Source organism: Rhineura floridana, chromosome 11 (genome assembly GCF_030035675.1).
Source record: "Rhineura floridana isolate rRhiFlo1 chromosome 11, rRhiFlo1.hap2, whole genome shotgun sequence".
NCBI classification, from domain to species: domain Eukaryota; kingdom Metazoa; phylum Chordata; class Lepidosauria; order Squamata; family Rhineuridae; genus Rhineura; species Rhineura floridana.
The window spans coordinates 54,705,206-54,722,173 of NC_084490.1; the positions used below are offsets into that span (position 1 = coordinate 54,705,206).

The window sequence follows — 16,968 nt, forward strand, 5'->3', positions numbered from 1 at the left end:
AAAGGCTTGGGAAAGTTGGGCAGGGAACTCATACATGAACCAAATGTCCAGCATTGATGTTGACCTGACATGACCTAGGAGGGTTTATAGATGGCTCCCAGGCAATTAGATATCCAGGATGGGAAGCAACTGGAACCAGAAAAGAGATCTGGTTGGTCTCTGTGAGAATAGAATGGTAGATTAGATGGTCTTTGGTCTGACCCAGCAGAGTCCTTAGGAAATTCACATTGTGGTCTTACAGGAGTCAGTAATACCCAACATAACTCATCCATACTCATTCTTGAGTTGAATTCTTCAGTTAGTTTAGAATGAGCCTCACCTTCTATCATGCTGCAGTCAATTTCCCACCATTATCTATGGAAGGGCTAATGCCGTGGTAGAAAGGCTCTGAACATAATTGAGCTTCCTTATAATGAATCAGATGATCATTGGTCTACCTAGTCCGGAACTGCCTGAGCTCTTCAAGGCCTCAAGCAGCGACCTTCCCCAGCTGTGCTTCCTGAGATACTTCTAAAGTTCAGATTCCAGAGATTGAGCCTGGGACCTTCTGCATGCAAAGGATGTGCTCTACCACTGAATTGTGGCCCTCTTTCAAGTAGTATTGACTGAGGATCCAGGTTCAGATAAAGGCAAGGAAAGCTTGTCTCTGTTGCTTGAATCTCAGACTTAATTTCCTGCTCTTGTTGTCACCATAAAGTGGTCAATGGAGCTCTATTAATAGCCTTTGAAATATTGTTTTAAGCAACCTTTTTAGAAATTAAAAGCTGTCATTAGCTTCCTCTTTGAGGACTAGAGAAGAGGGAAACCGGTCCTAGTTCATTCTAGTAACTCGCAGATCCACAATCAGAGTAAATGGTTCCAGGGAAACATTCCTCCTATCTCCCTATGTTCTTAAAAAGGCACTGTGGTCCTCTCTTGCCAAGCCAATTAATTCTGGCCTACTTTACTCCTCTTCAGGTATGACCTGCAGTCCCTCAGCCTTGACTTCTTGGAGTTGTTGATGCGTTTCATCCCCACAGAATACGAGCTGACGTTGATCCGCAAATACGAGAAGGAGCAGCGGCCACTGGATGAGCTTTCAGATGAGGACCAGTTCATGATTAAATTCAGCAGGATTCCTCGCCTGACGGAGCGCATGAACATTATGACCTTCTTAGGCAACTTTGGAGACACTGTACAGCTCCTCCTACCAGTAAGGGAGCACAAATGGCAACCCTATGGTAACTAGGGTGGGACAATAGTGGGGGCACCTGGGCTGGTGCAGTGTGGACAGGTATGTAAAATGGGCATAAAAGATTGTGAAATACATTGATTTTTAAATTTTGCAACACCTTTTTGATATGGTACGGTAAGCATGTTTTCACAATGGTAGAAGAAAAGACAGTTATTGGCTTGCTTGGCTGCTTGGTGAGGGCAGAAGACCTGGCAGAGGGGCTCTGTTGCAGCTTCTCATAGGCTGCACAGCAAGAGACACTCAGCTATTCTGTACTGCTGGGAGATGGAGAAGAAAATCAGACACATGTGACATCAGAAAGCAGCAACTTGGCAAGCTTTATTTTTTATTTTATTTTATTTAAAGCATTTATATATTGCTTAATCATTTGCATTTCTAAGCCATGTACATAAAAACAAGCCATACATAAAATAAACAATAAAATGAACATAACACACTGCCTTAAAATGCTTGCTGGGAGACAGTCTCCCAGACATTTGAGTATACTACTTGGGGTAACCCAAAGCTTATTTGGGGGAGTAAAGGTATGCAAACTTCAGTTCCTCATTCAGGTTTCTTATGCACATCTGTGCTAAATACAAAGCTGGGAAATAGGGATCAACTCCAGCCTCTTGAGAGGAATTATTCGGCAGCCCCGATAATGCAGGGTCAGTCTCAATGCTCATATAAGTTTACTAGAAACTTACTCATGCTGCTTTTGGGGATCACAGAAGAGCCATCAGGATCTGGGGTACCAGATTGCATTAAAAAATACCAGACTATTAAAACTACAACTTTGGATTAGGGAGAACTCTTGAATTGGAGCAGCAGTACACCTAAAAGTCTACAGTAATTCTGAAGTCACTCCTGTTGTGGAAGAGGTTGTGTGTTGAATTGGAAGCCTGTCCCGCCTTTAGTTATGGCACTACTGGACATCTGCCTTCCAGCCAACCTGTGCTAATTGCTGAGCATCTTGAGGCGTGTGTGGAATTCTGCCTGCAAGGCCTCGGAACTGCTGAAGAATTCTAGGAGTCTGTCACAAGGAGGGCAGGAGAATATGTGAAAATGCCTACTGTTTGTCTTTTCCAAGGCCCAGGCCTAGATCTTTGAAGGATCAGGCATGGAATATAATAGGAATATTAAGTATATCATCCAGACCCTAGTAGGCCTGGTAACTTACAGATTTTAGGGATTTTTCTTGCTCTGGGTGTGTACACAATATAAATCATTTATTTGATGATTCAAAAATCTGAAGTTCCAAGAAACACTTGTGGAGGGAGGGTGAGAATTAAACTTAAGACATTTCCCTAAGATTTTGATCTCTGTACAAAGATCAGTACTCTTCACTCTCACATGCCCACCCAAGATCTAATATTCCCTCCATCAAATAGAAAAAATATTAATCTGAAATTTGATACAGTAGGGCCCCGCTTATACGGCGGGTTAGGGACCAGGCCCCCGCCGTAAAGCGGAACCCATAGACTATAATGGGGCCGTCATGTGGAAATGACACAGAAATGTCGCAAAAGAGCAAAAATCGGCTTTAAAATGGAAAACAAAAGCTGACACATAGCAGAATGCCGGGAAGCGAAGTGCCAGGAAGCGGGGCCTTACTGTATCTGTTTTTTAAAAAGTTTTGTATCTGGATTCAGAATTTGTAATAAAAACTTGACTTTCCATATTTAGAATTAATTCCACTAAGGGTGCCAGCTAGAGTAGCTATAGAGCTAAGGGAGCAAAGGGTGTCGTACAAAGCAAGAGATCTGATTATGTCATTATGGCTCTCTTTCCCGTCTACAGCAGCTCAATTCCATCATTGCTGCTTCGATGTCGGTCAAGGCTTCTACCAAACTGCGCCAGATTCTGGAGGTGAGGTGCCTTTAAAATAAGGATGGGTGTGTCACACAGCCTTTTAGGTCAGGGAGAGGGCACCTTTCCAGCCACTAGTCCAACAAAGCTTTAAATCTGTTGCATCCCAAAGTTCAGATACCTGAGACACTCCCCGCCCCACCCCAGATTACAGCTAATGACAAGTGAATCTTAGGCTAAAAAAGGCTACCACATTTAGAGTGTGGTAGAGTAAGAAATACCTGCTTCCACAGGAGCTTGCTCAGTGTGTTTCTGCATGAGTTGCTGATATGGGAGTACTCCCTGATTTTGGAAGCAGGTAAACCCAGAACACTGACTCGGGTACAGTTTCAACAGACAGTCCCCTCTCAGGGTGGATAAATCTGCAGCATCTGCAAGAGGATTGAGTGACTGACTCCGCTGCAGAATTGTCTGCCTGAGCTCAGCAGAGACCGATTGGATGGAAGCAAAGCCAGAGCAGGATTTCAGACAGCCTGCTTTGTGGGGGCTACTTTGGGTTCACAGGGGTCCTTGGTTATGTTATTGAGTTTCCTGCAGAGCACTACTGTGTTCTGGTGTGCACCTTTGGAAATAATTTGCCATAAGAACCTAAGAAGAGCCCTGCAGGATCAAACCAAAAGCCTCTCTAGTCCAACATCCTGTTTCCCACAGTGGTCATCCAGATGCCTGGAAAGGCTGTGAGCAGGACATGAGGGCAACATCCCTCTCCTGCTGGTGTTCCCTAGTTAGTGGTATTCAGAGGCGGGCTGCCTCTGATCCTGAAGGTAACCTACAGCTGCCATGAGAAGCCATTGAAAGCCTTATTCTACATGTATTTGGCTAATTTAAGTTGGTGGCGACCACCACATCTAAATGACAGCAACTTCCAAAGTTTAACTATGCAATTGGTGCTGATGTGGCTTTGCCTCTAGTCTGGTATTTCAGGGAGTCAGTAAAAAGCATCGTGTTGGAGAAGGAGGCAGCCAGATCTAATCCCATAACCAGGCCCTCTCACTCCTGGTCAAAACTGCCACAGACCCCTGCTGCCTCTGGGAGTTCCGCTGCCTGTAATTTAGGTGATAGCAAATGCCCAGTTAGATGTAGCACATCTTGGCTCATCTACTGTAAGACAACCAAAGCAGATGATAAGAGTGAATCTCTGATAACTGTTTTAAATCAACTAATCGGTGTAACATGTAAGCCCACCTTTGGCCTCAGAAAAACCTTGGGGGACAAAAATTAGCAAAATTGCTCTAGACATCATGTCGTGTCTATTTAGAAAGAAAACATGTAATATACAGTATATCCTGCATTTTCCTCATTTTGTGGGATGTTCATATAAGAGAAATGAACTTCCTCCCTGGGTCCTAGGCCACCAGTGGACTGGATGCATAGATCCAAACAAGTGGTTCCAGCCATGTACAATTCATTTTAATTTATTTGTTGTCTCTTCATAGATTGTGCTGGCATTTGGGAATTACTTGAACAGCAGCAAGCGGGGAGCAGCCTATGGGTTCCGGTTGCAGAGCCTTGATGCGGTAGGTGAAGGCACAGGGAGAGAACAGAAACCTTGGTACCCTCTTACAGGAGCATGGCATGGCCAGAAACTAAGCAGCAGGGTGTAAACAAGGATTTGTATACAATGATACTGGATTGCTGTTTTCACCAAAACAACTAAAAAAACCACTGTGTAAAGGAGCAAGATTCCATGGGATGATGCCATTTTCCAGCTAGAGAGCAGTGACAGCTACAGGTTGGGTATAAGCAAGAAGAGCTCTCTTGGTGCTGCTCCTCTTGTGCATACCAGGTGAGATTGTTCCTTTTCACAGTGGGAAAGGTCTGACATGGAATCTGATTTCAAATATTCTTCTATCTTGTGTTCTGAACCATTATACAGTGTACCTGGTCCCACACCTTAAACCGCTGAGCCCATTGATGCTCCTGGGGCACATCCTTTAAGGACATAAGAAGAGCCCTGTTGGATCAGGCACAAAGGCCTGTCTAGTGCAACATCCTGTTTCCCACAGTGGCCAACCAGATGCCTATGGGAAGCCCATAAGCAGGACATGAGCACAACAGCCCTCTCCCTGCTTGTAAACTGGTAAAAACATAAGAAGAGCTTGCTGGGTCAGGCCAGTGGCCCATCTAGTCCAGCATCCTCTTTTCATAGTGGCTAACCAGATGCCTATGGGAAGCCCCCAGGCAGGGCCTCCCCTCCTGTGGTTTCCAGCAACTGGTATTCAGGAGCACATTGCCTCCAGCCATGGGGTCAGAGTATAGCCATCATGGCTAGCAACCCAATAGCCTTATTAGTATTCAGATATTGGCACTGAATATTCAACTGGTACATAGAGACATATTACCTCGGACAGTGGAGGCAGAGTTACAGCTGTCATGAGTAGTAGCCACTGAAAGCCTTATCCTCCATGAATGTGTCTAATCCCCTTTCAAAGCCATCCAATATGGTGGCCATCACATCTTGTGGTAGCAAAGTTCATAGCTTAACCATGTGCTGTGTGAGGAAATGCTCTTTTGTTAATGCTGTCAGGGTAATGAGGAAGATTATCTTCCCTGGCTTCTAGTAGGCCTAAAACTATTTATCAGGGACAATAAAATAGTTCAAGGTTATGGACATGTCAGGGATATGGTTAGTGCCTCAGAAAACCTAAAACAAGAGGCCTCATGGAAAGTAGGCAATGGCAACTCTAAGAGGACAATAACACCAAGAGAAATGCTAGGTGTTTGGGACAAATTGGGGCTTGGGTTTCCCCATTCTGATCCCTGTTTCTTTCTGTAGCTCCTGGACATGAAATCAACCGATCGGAAGCAGACGCTACTTCATTACATCGTGCGGGTGATCGAGGAGAAATACCCTGACCTCACAAGCTTCTCTAGTGAGCTGCACTTTCTGGACAAAGCAGCAACAGGTGTGGAGCCAGGGGGTTGTGGGCAGGAGGAGCACTTCATGGTGAAGAGAAAGAGTGTAGCTCCCTCTCCTTGGCATATGGGAAGGAGGGGGGGAGAGAATGGGAAGATGTGCCTACCCTAAAAAGAATTTATTCTGAGGTCCCCCAAGATAGATGAGTTAACTGGAGCCATGCCAGCTTGACTAGTCCTGTCACACCTCACCCTTCTTTCTCTGTTCACCACTACCCATCCTTGTAGTCTCACTGGACAGTGTACTCCAAGACGTGCGAGGCCTTCAGCGGGGCATGGAGCTAACAAGGAAAGAGTTCATGCGCCAGGATGACAGTGCTGTGCTCAAGGACTTCCTCAAGGCCAACACAGAAGTGATGGAGAAGCTCTTGGCAGACAGCAAAACTGCACAGGTGAGGAGCGGCTTAGTTTAGAAGGGGTTGTCATGGCAACTGGCAAATACAGAGGGAGATTTGGGCCTAAAAAGAGCTTTCTTACATCTGTTGGGGGGACCACCTGGTTTTTCAGACAATTGGTTAGGGATTAGAAGTATTTTTGCCACACTACCTGTTTATGAATTATCAGACTGTAATAATGTCTCCAAATAGCTATTGCCTGGTGCATGCAAACACCAAAGAGATGCATAACGTTTGTGACCTCTCTCTCACTCACTCACATACACACACATTTTAAAAATAAACTGATTAAAATTAGTTAGGGCCATTAAGTTCCTCGTTTCTGGCTTCTTTAAAAGGTAGATAAAAGACAGAACTGAGCTGTGAATGTTCACTGTGTTTATTTTGCATACAATTATGCCGTAACTGAATTGTCAGAGACTGTTTTATATATTTCATTGTCATTCACCTTTTTAACCGTTTGCCCTCCACATCCTTGCATATATCTATTATATATATCTCTCTCAACCGAGGATAGCACTTTATGCATCAAACTGCATGAAAGCTTGTGCCACAATAAATATTAGTTTTTAAGGTGCCACAAGGCTCTTTGTCATATTTGCTAAAAAAAAGTTAAGTAGACAGTGCATACCTTGAAGTCAGCCCCACACCATCCAGAGGCTCCAAAAGAGAAGAGGCTCATTGCATGAGGCGACTAATAAGTATACGAAACAAATACATTTGAAGGAATGTTTTGTTGTTGACCCAGCTGCTCTCATGCTGATGGGTGTGACTCTGGAGTTTTTTTCTTGCTCCGTAGGAAGCCTACGAGTCGACAGTGGAGTACTTTGGGGAAAACCCCAAGACCACCCCTCCAACCATGTTCTTCCCTACTTTTGTGCGCTTTGTGAAGGCACACAAGGTCAGTGTCTCGCGTCTGCTTCTGACTATAAGCTGGGACAGGCAGGAAGTTTCAAATCTCATCTGAGCCATGAACTCACAAGGTGGCTTTAGGCTAGCCACACTTCCTAAGTCTCAGCTTCATTTTGCATTGTGAAGATAATAACCTGCTGACTTTTGTAAAGGTTCCTGATGTAATTAGACGGACTTTGAGTTCCTGAAATATGCTATATAAATGCTAAGTGTTGATGATAATTTTAATTATGAGGTTCAATAAATTGTTAGGCATTGCCTGTATTACATGCAGGAGGATTGTATGATGCCATCAATCTCTCTCTTTCCCAAATTGTTCAGATTACTGCATTTGCTAGATTTGATTGAGATATAGTTTACTCATGTTAAATGAGACTGTCCCCCTGTTCTTTATATCATATTTCATGGACAGCATTTGATAGTAATAATTTTAATAAAAAGAATCACTAGCTGTCGTAGATGTTGCTACAGGGGGGCAAGGAAAGGTAAGGGTCACCTTTAAAAAAAAATGCTCCCCTGCCTGCTAATGAGGACCATTGGTTGCACTAGTGGACAACTGTGGGACTAGAATCACAAGTTTAGAATTACATTCTCTTCCCCCCCCCACTCCCGTCCATCAAAACATTAGCGTATGTATTGGGGGACCAAGTCCCAAAATGGGACTTTGCAGTGGAAATCCATGCAATGGAAACAAAACGGGGCCACCCCAAATAAGGTAGTGGTTTCTGCATAGCTGAAGGACTCTCTTAGTATGCCAAACTATATTATTAGTTTTGTAAATTAAAAAAGAAAAACTCAAGAACTCCCAACAAGGATCAAAGAGCTTCTAGAACCTACAGAGGGTTGAGGACAGTTGAGTCATGGAATGTTGAGAGTGTTGGGGAGGGGAGGAAAAAGTGAAGCAGAGGGGGCAATTAGTCTGCTCGAGTCTCTAACAACTGATTATATCTGGGCAATGGGCATGAGACTTGGGGGAATGTGTACCATGAGTTGAAGAACTCTGTCCTCCATGTTATATTATAAGGTGGTTTCAGGAATAAGAAAAGGTGGGCTTGCAAAGGGGGAAAGTTCTGACACTTTGTAATCGCTTAGAGTTTGTTTTTCTCTTTTCCCCACCTCATAAAAAGAAAGCGGAAGAAGACATCCAGTTGTGGAGAAAGCAGGAAGCAGCTGCCAAAGTGGAGGAAATAGACTCCCCCAGTCAGGAGGAAAAGGCAGCACCAAAGGTACGTGTAAACAGTTTCACAAATCTTTCTAAAACAATGCCCCCCTTTCTCCCCTTTTTCTCAAGATCAAAAGAGTTCCAGAATTCCCATTATTCTCAACTATCCTCAACGTTCCTGCTATTCAGTAACTGGATTTTAGTGTTGGAGACCAAATCTAAACTTGGCCAATAATCCTTTGCTTGCAGGATTTGTATAACTCCTTCCATTGACAAGTTTCAGAAAAAGCAGTTGGCTTTTAGAGGAGGAGATACGGGGTGGGGGGTGGGCTTAATAGGTTTATAGAAAAAACACCGGCTTTGCTAGCCATAGTGCTGGGCAGGTATAGATGTACAGGCATGCTGTGATTCCCATTTGGTTCCTGAGATTTCACGATACAGCTTCTGATGTTCTAAAGTACAATTTTGCAACCATAGAGATGTGGATTGAGGGGGGAACATCCAGTTTTGTGTTGAAAAGATTGTGTGGCGTGAAGAGTAGCTCCAGCGGTGACTGGTGCCCATTGGGGCTGGTGGGGCAGACGGCAGGGAGGCCAACAATAGGTGGAGCCAGAGCCAATGACAGGCGGAGCCAGCTAATGCTAGTTTTGTTCCCATCCTCCTCCCTGCTGAGTTTCTCAAGAACAGCACTGAGACTAAGGAGGAGGAGGAAGTTGATAGGCAAAGCTAACCCCTGAGCTGGTTGTAAGACAGACAAGAGGGCAGACTGAGGTTGGTGAGGCAGCGCCCCATTCACTCCAATGGAGCAGCCTGTACTGACGAGAAGTGAAGCAGTGTATGCAGGGATTTCAGTGTTTGGGACCCACTGGCAGTCTGTTTCAGAGTGGCATGGGGCAGTGGGATCATTTGCCCTGTCCTCAGAGTGGCCTTCCAGAAAAACTAGTACCTGATCAGGGTTTTCTATGCATGTTTCAATCACTATTTTACAGAGGGTTTCTTTTCTTTGACTCATATTTGTCATGGTTTTTTTTAATGATCTGCTGTTTTGGGCCCTTGTGAATAGACTGGGTTAAAAATAATTAAATAATCAAACAATCAAAGACTTCCAACAGCAGCAGTGGTAGAACTGGTCCCCCCTATCTATAGTACCTTGGACAGCTGCCTGATGGGTGGGCTGGCCCTGCAAACACCAGTCTCAGATTTCAGAGTGGTACGTGCGTAACCACAGCAACCATTTTCTCTTCCTCTGTCTTGGCAGCAGTCTCCCACCCATAAGGCCAAGCGACAGCAGATGGACCTCATATCTGAGCTGAAGAAGAAGCAGCTGGTGAAAGAGCCCCTCATTTACGAAGAGAAGGATGGAGCCATTGAGGACATTATTACGGGTGAGGAGGAGGGAAGCTGTTTGTTTTGCCAGTGGGCTTTGAAGTCTCTGCATATCCTCCACAGAAGGTCAATGGGGCAGGCAAAGTGGGAGCTGCCTGGAATCTTAGTACCTGAAGAAAGTTGTTAAGCCCAGTATTGCCATAACTCTGCAACCACCTGAATCTGTCTGGGGAAGCAGAGTAGTTGGTAACTATAGGCTTCACTGCATGGTTCAAGGCCACTGCTAAGCACTCCCCTGTGCTAAGTGTGTTAGTTCTTGGCTCTTAGTAGATGTGCTACCAAAGAGAGCACCTTTGGCTCTTATTTGTCTGGGACCATGCCATCTTCTTTTGGAGCAAATGTTTGTCACAGTACAGTTCTAACTGGTCTGTGTGGTTGGGCTGTATGCTTCATTTCCATCGTAGTAGTTGTGGGCTTGCTGAGCAGTCAGCTGCTAATGGGCACCTTTATGTATTTTTGTTTCACCAAATCCACCTCTTGAGAGTCCTCTTTGTTAACAAAGGCCCAAGGCAGCTCACAGCATGATCAAAACATTAAAATCAGCCAATAAGAACAATGTAATACAAAAGGGGAAAGAAAGGTGAGTTTTTCCCCAAAAACCAAATAAGCCTGTTTTTTTTAATTTATAATTAGTAATTCAACACAGATTAATGTGTTTATCTGGCCTTGCAAACTCACATGTGGACTTCTGAGGCCCTTCCTGATCTCGTCAAAGCCCCCCCCAGTCACCTGTGGCACTAGAAGAGGCTATAAGAGATGTTTCTGCTACTGCAAATCGGCTTGCTTTTGACTCTTATTTCACAGAGGCACTTACCCGCTGTTCTGCCCTTCTTAGCCTTGCTGCTTTCCCCCCCCCCAAACAAACTTATCTGCTTTTACTAATGGTTCTTTCTAAGTGTACTCACAACTTTTCCTGTCTAGGATTCTCAAAGGGTGTATCTATACCACAAACTGAAAACTGGTTGATTAGCTGTTCTTCCTTCCCAGAAAACTGGGGGAATGTTTTATAGCACAGGCGAGTAGGGTAGAGTGGGATGTTGAGGGTCTCCAACAGCAATTTGTCAGCACTCTCGTCAAACTTCAGTTCTCCAGGATTCTTTGGGGGAGCCATGACAGACGAACTGCTGTGTTATGCAGATACGCCGTTAGAGACCTTATACCTCTTTGTAGAGGCCATATTCTTGTTTGTTGGGGGACTTAACTTGCCTGCTGCTTTTGCTCTCTCTTTCTTCTTACTCTCCTTGGTTTTTCCTGGAACTATTCTTTACTTAGCACTGAAGACCGTTCCTTTCACTGCTCGGACGGGCAAACGCTCCTCCCGCCTCTTCTGCGATGCCAGTTTCAATGAAGAGAGCCCACTGTAGCATGTGGCTGTAGGTAACAACTGCATCAACGGCAGGGCTGGATGTATGTAGGGGCAGGGGAGGGAAGTGTGGCTAGTAAAGATGGCATCTTGCAAAATCTCCTTCCAATGTTGGGATGACACCTGCAATATCTGGTGTCTAGCGCTGTTCAGGTGTTTGAATGAATGTGTGAGGGCTTAAATTAGGGAGGGGTGAGGGTGCATTGCTCCGCTCCAGACCTGTGCACAATCAGTATGAAGCTCTGAAAGGGTTTTCTAAACATGTTCATCTAAACACACTTAGAAGCCCCCTCTCAGACTTTGAATTGCACAACACTCTGAATTAGAGCCAGTGAACGTGGGCATGTTGGGGTTATTCCAGAGCAAATGACAGGTCACAATAGGTTGCACGTTTACTGTTAGACTTGTGATGGGATCTTAATAGGTGATGTGAAGGTCACCCTAAGGCTGGGTACAGCATAGCCTGGTGCATAGATGATATTAACAGGACTAGGGCTGTGTGTGTCTGTGTACACGTGTGTGTGTGGAGAGTAAGTGAGTGAAAGAGACAGGGATGGTACAAAGTACTGGCACCTCTTTTTTTGCTACCCATGGCAACCATTGGGTGCTGGCACCCACAGCACTTTTATACTGTGAGAACGCTGTGAATATAACTTAACTTCAGCAAAGCTTTTGACAAAGTGTCCCATGATATCCTGATTAGCAAGCTCGCTAAATGTGGGCTGGATAGAACAACTATCAGGTGGCTACAGAATTGTACTCAAAGTGTGCTTATCAATGGTTCCTTCTCAAACTGGGGGGGGGAGGTAATGAGTGGGGTACCACAAGGCTTGGTCCTGGGCCCAGTGCTCTTCAACATTTTTATTAATGACTTGGATGACGAGGTGCAGGGAGTGTTTATCAAATTTGCGGATCATAGGATCATAGAATAGTAGAGTTGGAAGGGGCCTATAAGGCCATCAAGTCCAACCCCCTGCTGAATGCTAGAATCCAAATCAAAGCATTCCCAACAGAATGCTGTCCAGCTGCCTCTTGAATGCCTCCAGTATCGGAGAGCCTGCTACCTGTCTAGGCAATTGGTTCCATTCTCGTTTAGCTCTAACAGTTGGGAAGTTTTTTCTGACGTTCAGTCGAAATCTCGCTTCCTGCAACTTGAGCCCATTATTCTGTGTCCTGCACTCTGGGACGATCGAGAAGAGATCCCAGCCCTCCTCTATGTGACAACCTTTCATGTACTTGAACAGTGCTATCATATCTCCCCTCAGTCTTCTCTTCTCCGGGCTAAACATGCCCAGTTCTTTCAGTCTCTCCTCATAGGGCTTTGTTTCCAGTCCCCTGATCTTGCATTGCAGATGATACAAAATTGGGGGGCACAGCTAATACCGTGAAAGACAGAAATGAAAGTCAAAGGGACCTTGATAGGCTGGAGCATTAGGCTGAAAACAACAGAATGAAATTCAACAGGGATAAATGCAAAGTTCTACACTTAGGAAAAAGAAACCAAATGCACAGGTATAAGATGGGGGATTCTTCACTCAGCAATACAACATGTGAGAAGGATCTTGGAATTGTCATTGATCACAAGCTGTATATGAGCCAACAGTGTGATGTGGCTGCAAAAAAAGGCAAATGCTGTTTTAGGCAGCATTAACAGAAGTATAGTTTCCAAATCGCATGAAGTATTGGTTCCCCTCTATTCAGCACTGGTTAGGCCTCATCTTGAGTATGGATGCAGCACGTTAAGAAAGATGCAGACAAACTGGAACGGGTTCAGAGGAGGGTGATGAGGATGATCAGGGGACTGGAATTAAAGCCCTATGAGGAGAGACTGAAAGAACTGGGCATGTTTAGCCTTGACAGGAGATATGATAGCTCTTTGAGACTGGAATTAAAGCCCTATGAGGAGAGACTGAAAGAACTGGGCATGTTTAGCCTTGACAGGAGATATGATAGCTCTTTGACCTTGTATGCAGAGACCGCAGCAGCAGTGTAGGAAGCACAAGGTATGGAGTGGGCAAATGGGGTTTATTGAATTAAGTACTGAATCCGTTCTGCATGGTGGGAGATATCAGTGTAAGGCAGATTTCATAGACAATCATGGTCAAATGCATACATTCAAAACAATAACCTGGCATTGTGGGGTTTTTTGTGGCAGGTCTGCGCAACCAGCCATACCGGCGGGGAGACACTGGTCGGCACAGTGCCAGGAAACGGACCACTGCGCAGACGCTGCAGGTGACTGCCGACATCTCTGTGTGACAGCCACGAACAAGAACAGCAAGCAAGCCAAGCTTTGGTTTAAAGGGGTGAAGCAAGGACTAAGCGGGTCCTAGCCAACAGGCTTGGACTAAAAGCTCCTTCCACCAAGGAACAAAAAGACTCAGGGGAGGATAACTTCCCCCCACCCAGCTTTTAAAGCCATTTTGTGGGCACAAACACAACAGTCTTGCTCCTTATGCTGCCCACTGGATCAGCGCTGCTTCATTTTGAACTTAAACAAGTCTTCTTGGCCACATCTGTCTGCCCCAACATGGAATTAAGGTGGGGTGGGGGTTGGGGAAGAGGCTCTACTCTGTGCCACAAAGACAGCCGATGGGATCTCTGTGGCTGCTGCCTCCGAGGAAAACTAAGTTGACAGGGTCTAGATTCCTACTCCCCATTAACCACTCCACCCAGCCGGATCTGGTTCCTTTCCCCACCTCCTTCAGCTGGGACATTTATTCTGCTTTAATTCTCCACTTCTGGCCTAGAGAAGATGCAGGGCAGTGTTTTCAGGCTGGTTTCTCCCTATGACATGAAGGGTGCCGTTTTATCCATGTGAGTAATCGCATGCTTGTAGAAAGGTTACTTAGCCAGGAATGTGTAACCTCAGGATCATTTAAGCCATTCAAGTGGTGCAACAGGGCTACGTTCCTAGTGAGTCCACCAGGACTTTGGGTGACAGCAAGCACCCTTGCAAAACAGCACCAATTCCAGCACTTTTAAAACTTCCTTGGAGGTGCCATGGCCATTTCAGCCCTGTAGGACCCAAACTGCAGGTTTCAGGTTTATGCTGCCGAGTGGGTTGGCTTCAATTGCTAATGGCCTGTGTAGTTTTTTTCCTTCCCAACATTTCTTTACGGCTGGTGCAGGTCCACATACAGGCCAGGCCTGGAGTATCCTTAGAGCCGAGGATGTCTGACAGTGTAGTCAAGTCCCTACCAAGGCTGCTGTGCTCATAGATGACTGAGGAGACAGGGACTGCAGCCACAGCCTGTGGCTGTCCCCCTCCATACTTTCATGTAGGCCAAGTCTGCCCCCTATCACGGCCCCATGATTTGTGGATACAGAGGGCAAGAAAGTGACAATCACGTATCAAGTGAGCTGTGACTGGATGTGGTCAGCAGATTTGATCAAATATACCTGGGCAATCCGAGTTGTCCTTCCCTCCTTCCACAAAGGCTTCCCCTGACCACAACCATCTGAAATCATTTGAGAGGCCCCTGTGCAAGTCTTAGATGGAGTGATGGAAGGCAAGTGCCTAGCCCACATGAAGAAAAGAGGACTGGGCTCTAAGCAGGACCTGAATTTCCCTAATAGGTGGTATAATTTTTGTTAAAGGATTTAAATAATTTTGGCTTCCTGTTCTAGCACAACAGACAGCCCTAGCGTACAGATGTGGTCAGTGGAACAGCATCTCAGGATTTAAGTCTTTAAGGCAGGTGTCCCTTTGACATTTTTAAAACCAGCCCACTCTGATGCAAAGAAGCTCATAGGTTTTTGTGACAATCAAACTGGGTAAATGGAGTTGCTGTTCTTTTTCTTGCCACAAGGTGTCACCCATTTCTGTGGGGTTTTCTACTGGTGCTTTTTCTCCAATGTGCAGGCAGTGCCCTAGGTACTACTCTTCCCTCAAACCTCCCCCCCAACAAGAAACCAGAACCAAGAGTGGGAGTGATGGTGATTGGATCATTCAGTCACACACGCTATAATTTCCAGGAGTCATCTTTTAGTACAAATTCAGTCAGCCAATGAATTTGCAGCGTGATTCAGGAGCCAGATTGGCTGAAGGATTCTACATCATTTAGCCACTTTGCTTAGAAAGGCAGGCAGCCAGTGTCCCTTTTCTTAAAGTATGGGGCAGTCCTGGCAGACACATGATAAACTGCCTTCAGCAACCCTGGTTCCATGCAGATCCCACGTACAGTGGCACTTGCAGTCATGCACCTGCCCCCCCCCAAATTGGTCCCATATTGTTATGGATCATGCCGTTTTTCTTGTTTGAGACCAGATTATAAAAAACACATGCCATCCATCCCCTCGTATAAATCCAGGCCCCCTGAAACAGGTTGTGCCCACAGGGGCTATTGGTTTGCATTCCTACCCAGCATGCAAGCTTGCAAGATACACATACATAATTCTGCTGTTCAGTCTCAATTAGGATGAAACAAAACTCTCTTAAGAGAAATGCCAAGGCCAATCCCCTGCTTTACCTCGTCACCCCGCTCCAGAACCTGCATACCCACTTAAGAGAGACTCTAGGTTTAGATTTAGGCTACCATTGCTTTCTCCTGTAACTTAAAAGCAACCAATACGGTCACAGCATATACACTCAGCATAGCAACCTTGCACACTGATTCATCACACACAAGGGGGGGGAAGGGGGCATTAGAAAGCGAATTGAATGTGCAACCTATTGTTTTTAAAATGCCTTGATCCATGTAGGGGAGAACCACAATGCCCTACATGATTGCTACTTTGTATACATTATTTTTATATATGGTTATGTGAATTGCATTTACTCCAAAGCAAGTTAACAAAGAGCAAATAATAAATGTATTCTAAAGATGCAAATGGTGGCTATGTTTGACAAGAGAGTGCTGTCTATCTCTATGAGACCAAAGGACTTCATAAGCTATACTCTTGATTTTGAACATTCTCCAGGTTGCCTCCAGCAAAATGTTCACTAATATCAATGTGACTAGAGCAGTGGAATGCTCTTTCCTACCCTTCTGACTGCGGAGTCTCGGTATCTCAGAGACCTGCATCAAAAATCCAGGTGCGGGAGTGATGCAGAGGTGCTTGGATTATCCAACTGTCCACTGAGGCTTTCCATAATACAACTTTTTCTACATTTAATATTTTAACTGTGGAGTTTGCACATGCATTTTTCTTTTTTTGCCACATTGCAACACACCAGAAAGCTGCTGAGGGAACTTACAGATTACCTGCAAGATGTCACTTAGATTACTTTTAAAGGAAATTAGACAAGTCCACTAAGGAAAAGTCTATCAACAGTTATTAGCCATAACTACCAGATCAGTGTGATACCCTTCGTGCCTGCGGGCTACTTAACCAACTTGTGTATTGCCAAACACAGGAAATCATTTACATTGGTGCGACTCAATGTACTTCCCTCAGAGCTCTTGGAAGGAAGGTACAAGAAAATCCCCTACACTGACCGGGTGTGCCCTTGTGAGACCGGTGCAGTGGAAACCACAGACCATGTTTTACTACACTGCCCGTTATATCATGATCTCCGTGATCTTTTTATTTCCCCTTGTCTGGCCAAAATGCTGAGAGCCCTAGAGGCAACATATGTCTATAGCTTACTTGAGGAGCGTTGCCCCGGGGTCACAGATTTGGTAGCAAAATTCTGTGCAGCAGCTATCACTCGCAGGAGGGTCTTAGTTAATGATTTTAAAACGTCTCTCTAGTTTTTATTGATAATAGTCTTAACAACAGTTTTGCAAATCGAGCCTCTACTTTGTAA

The 16,968-nt window shown here is 45.1% G+C and overlaps 1 protein-coding gene across 5 annotated transcripts in view; it reads left to right on the forward strand.

Moving 5' to 3' along the window:
• The window catches only part of FMNL1 (formin like 1), a 133,152-nt gene extending 117,103 nt beyond the window's left edge, over positions 1-16,049 (forward strand). For 4 of the 5 annotated variants that reach the window (XM_061592187.1, XM_061592185.1, XM_061592183.1 and 1 more), the window contains 9 exons: positions 958-1,192; positions 3,014-3,082; positions 4,519-4,599; positions 5,859-5,988; positions 6,227-6,390; positions 7,193-7,294; positions 8,433-8,531; positions 9,726-9,852; positions 13,372-16,049. In XM_061592187.1, coding sequence (XP_061448171.1) covers positions 958-1,192; positions 3,014-3,082; positions 4,519-4,599; positions 5,859-5,988; positions 6,227-6,390; positions 7,193-7,294; positions 8,433-8,531; positions 9,726-9,852; positions 13,372-13,475 — 1,111 coding nt within the window. In that variant the 3' untranslated portion in view covers positions 13,476-16,049. The remainder of the gene's footprint in view (positions 1-957; positions 1,193-3,013; positions 3,083-4,518; positions 4,600-5,858; positions 5,989-6,226; positions 6,391-7,192; positions 7,295-8,432; positions 8,532-9,725; positions 9,853-13,371) is intronic. The other variant, XM_061592184.1, reaches the window with a different exon arrangement.
• The last annotated feature ends 919 nt before the right edge of the window (positions 16,050-16,968 follow it).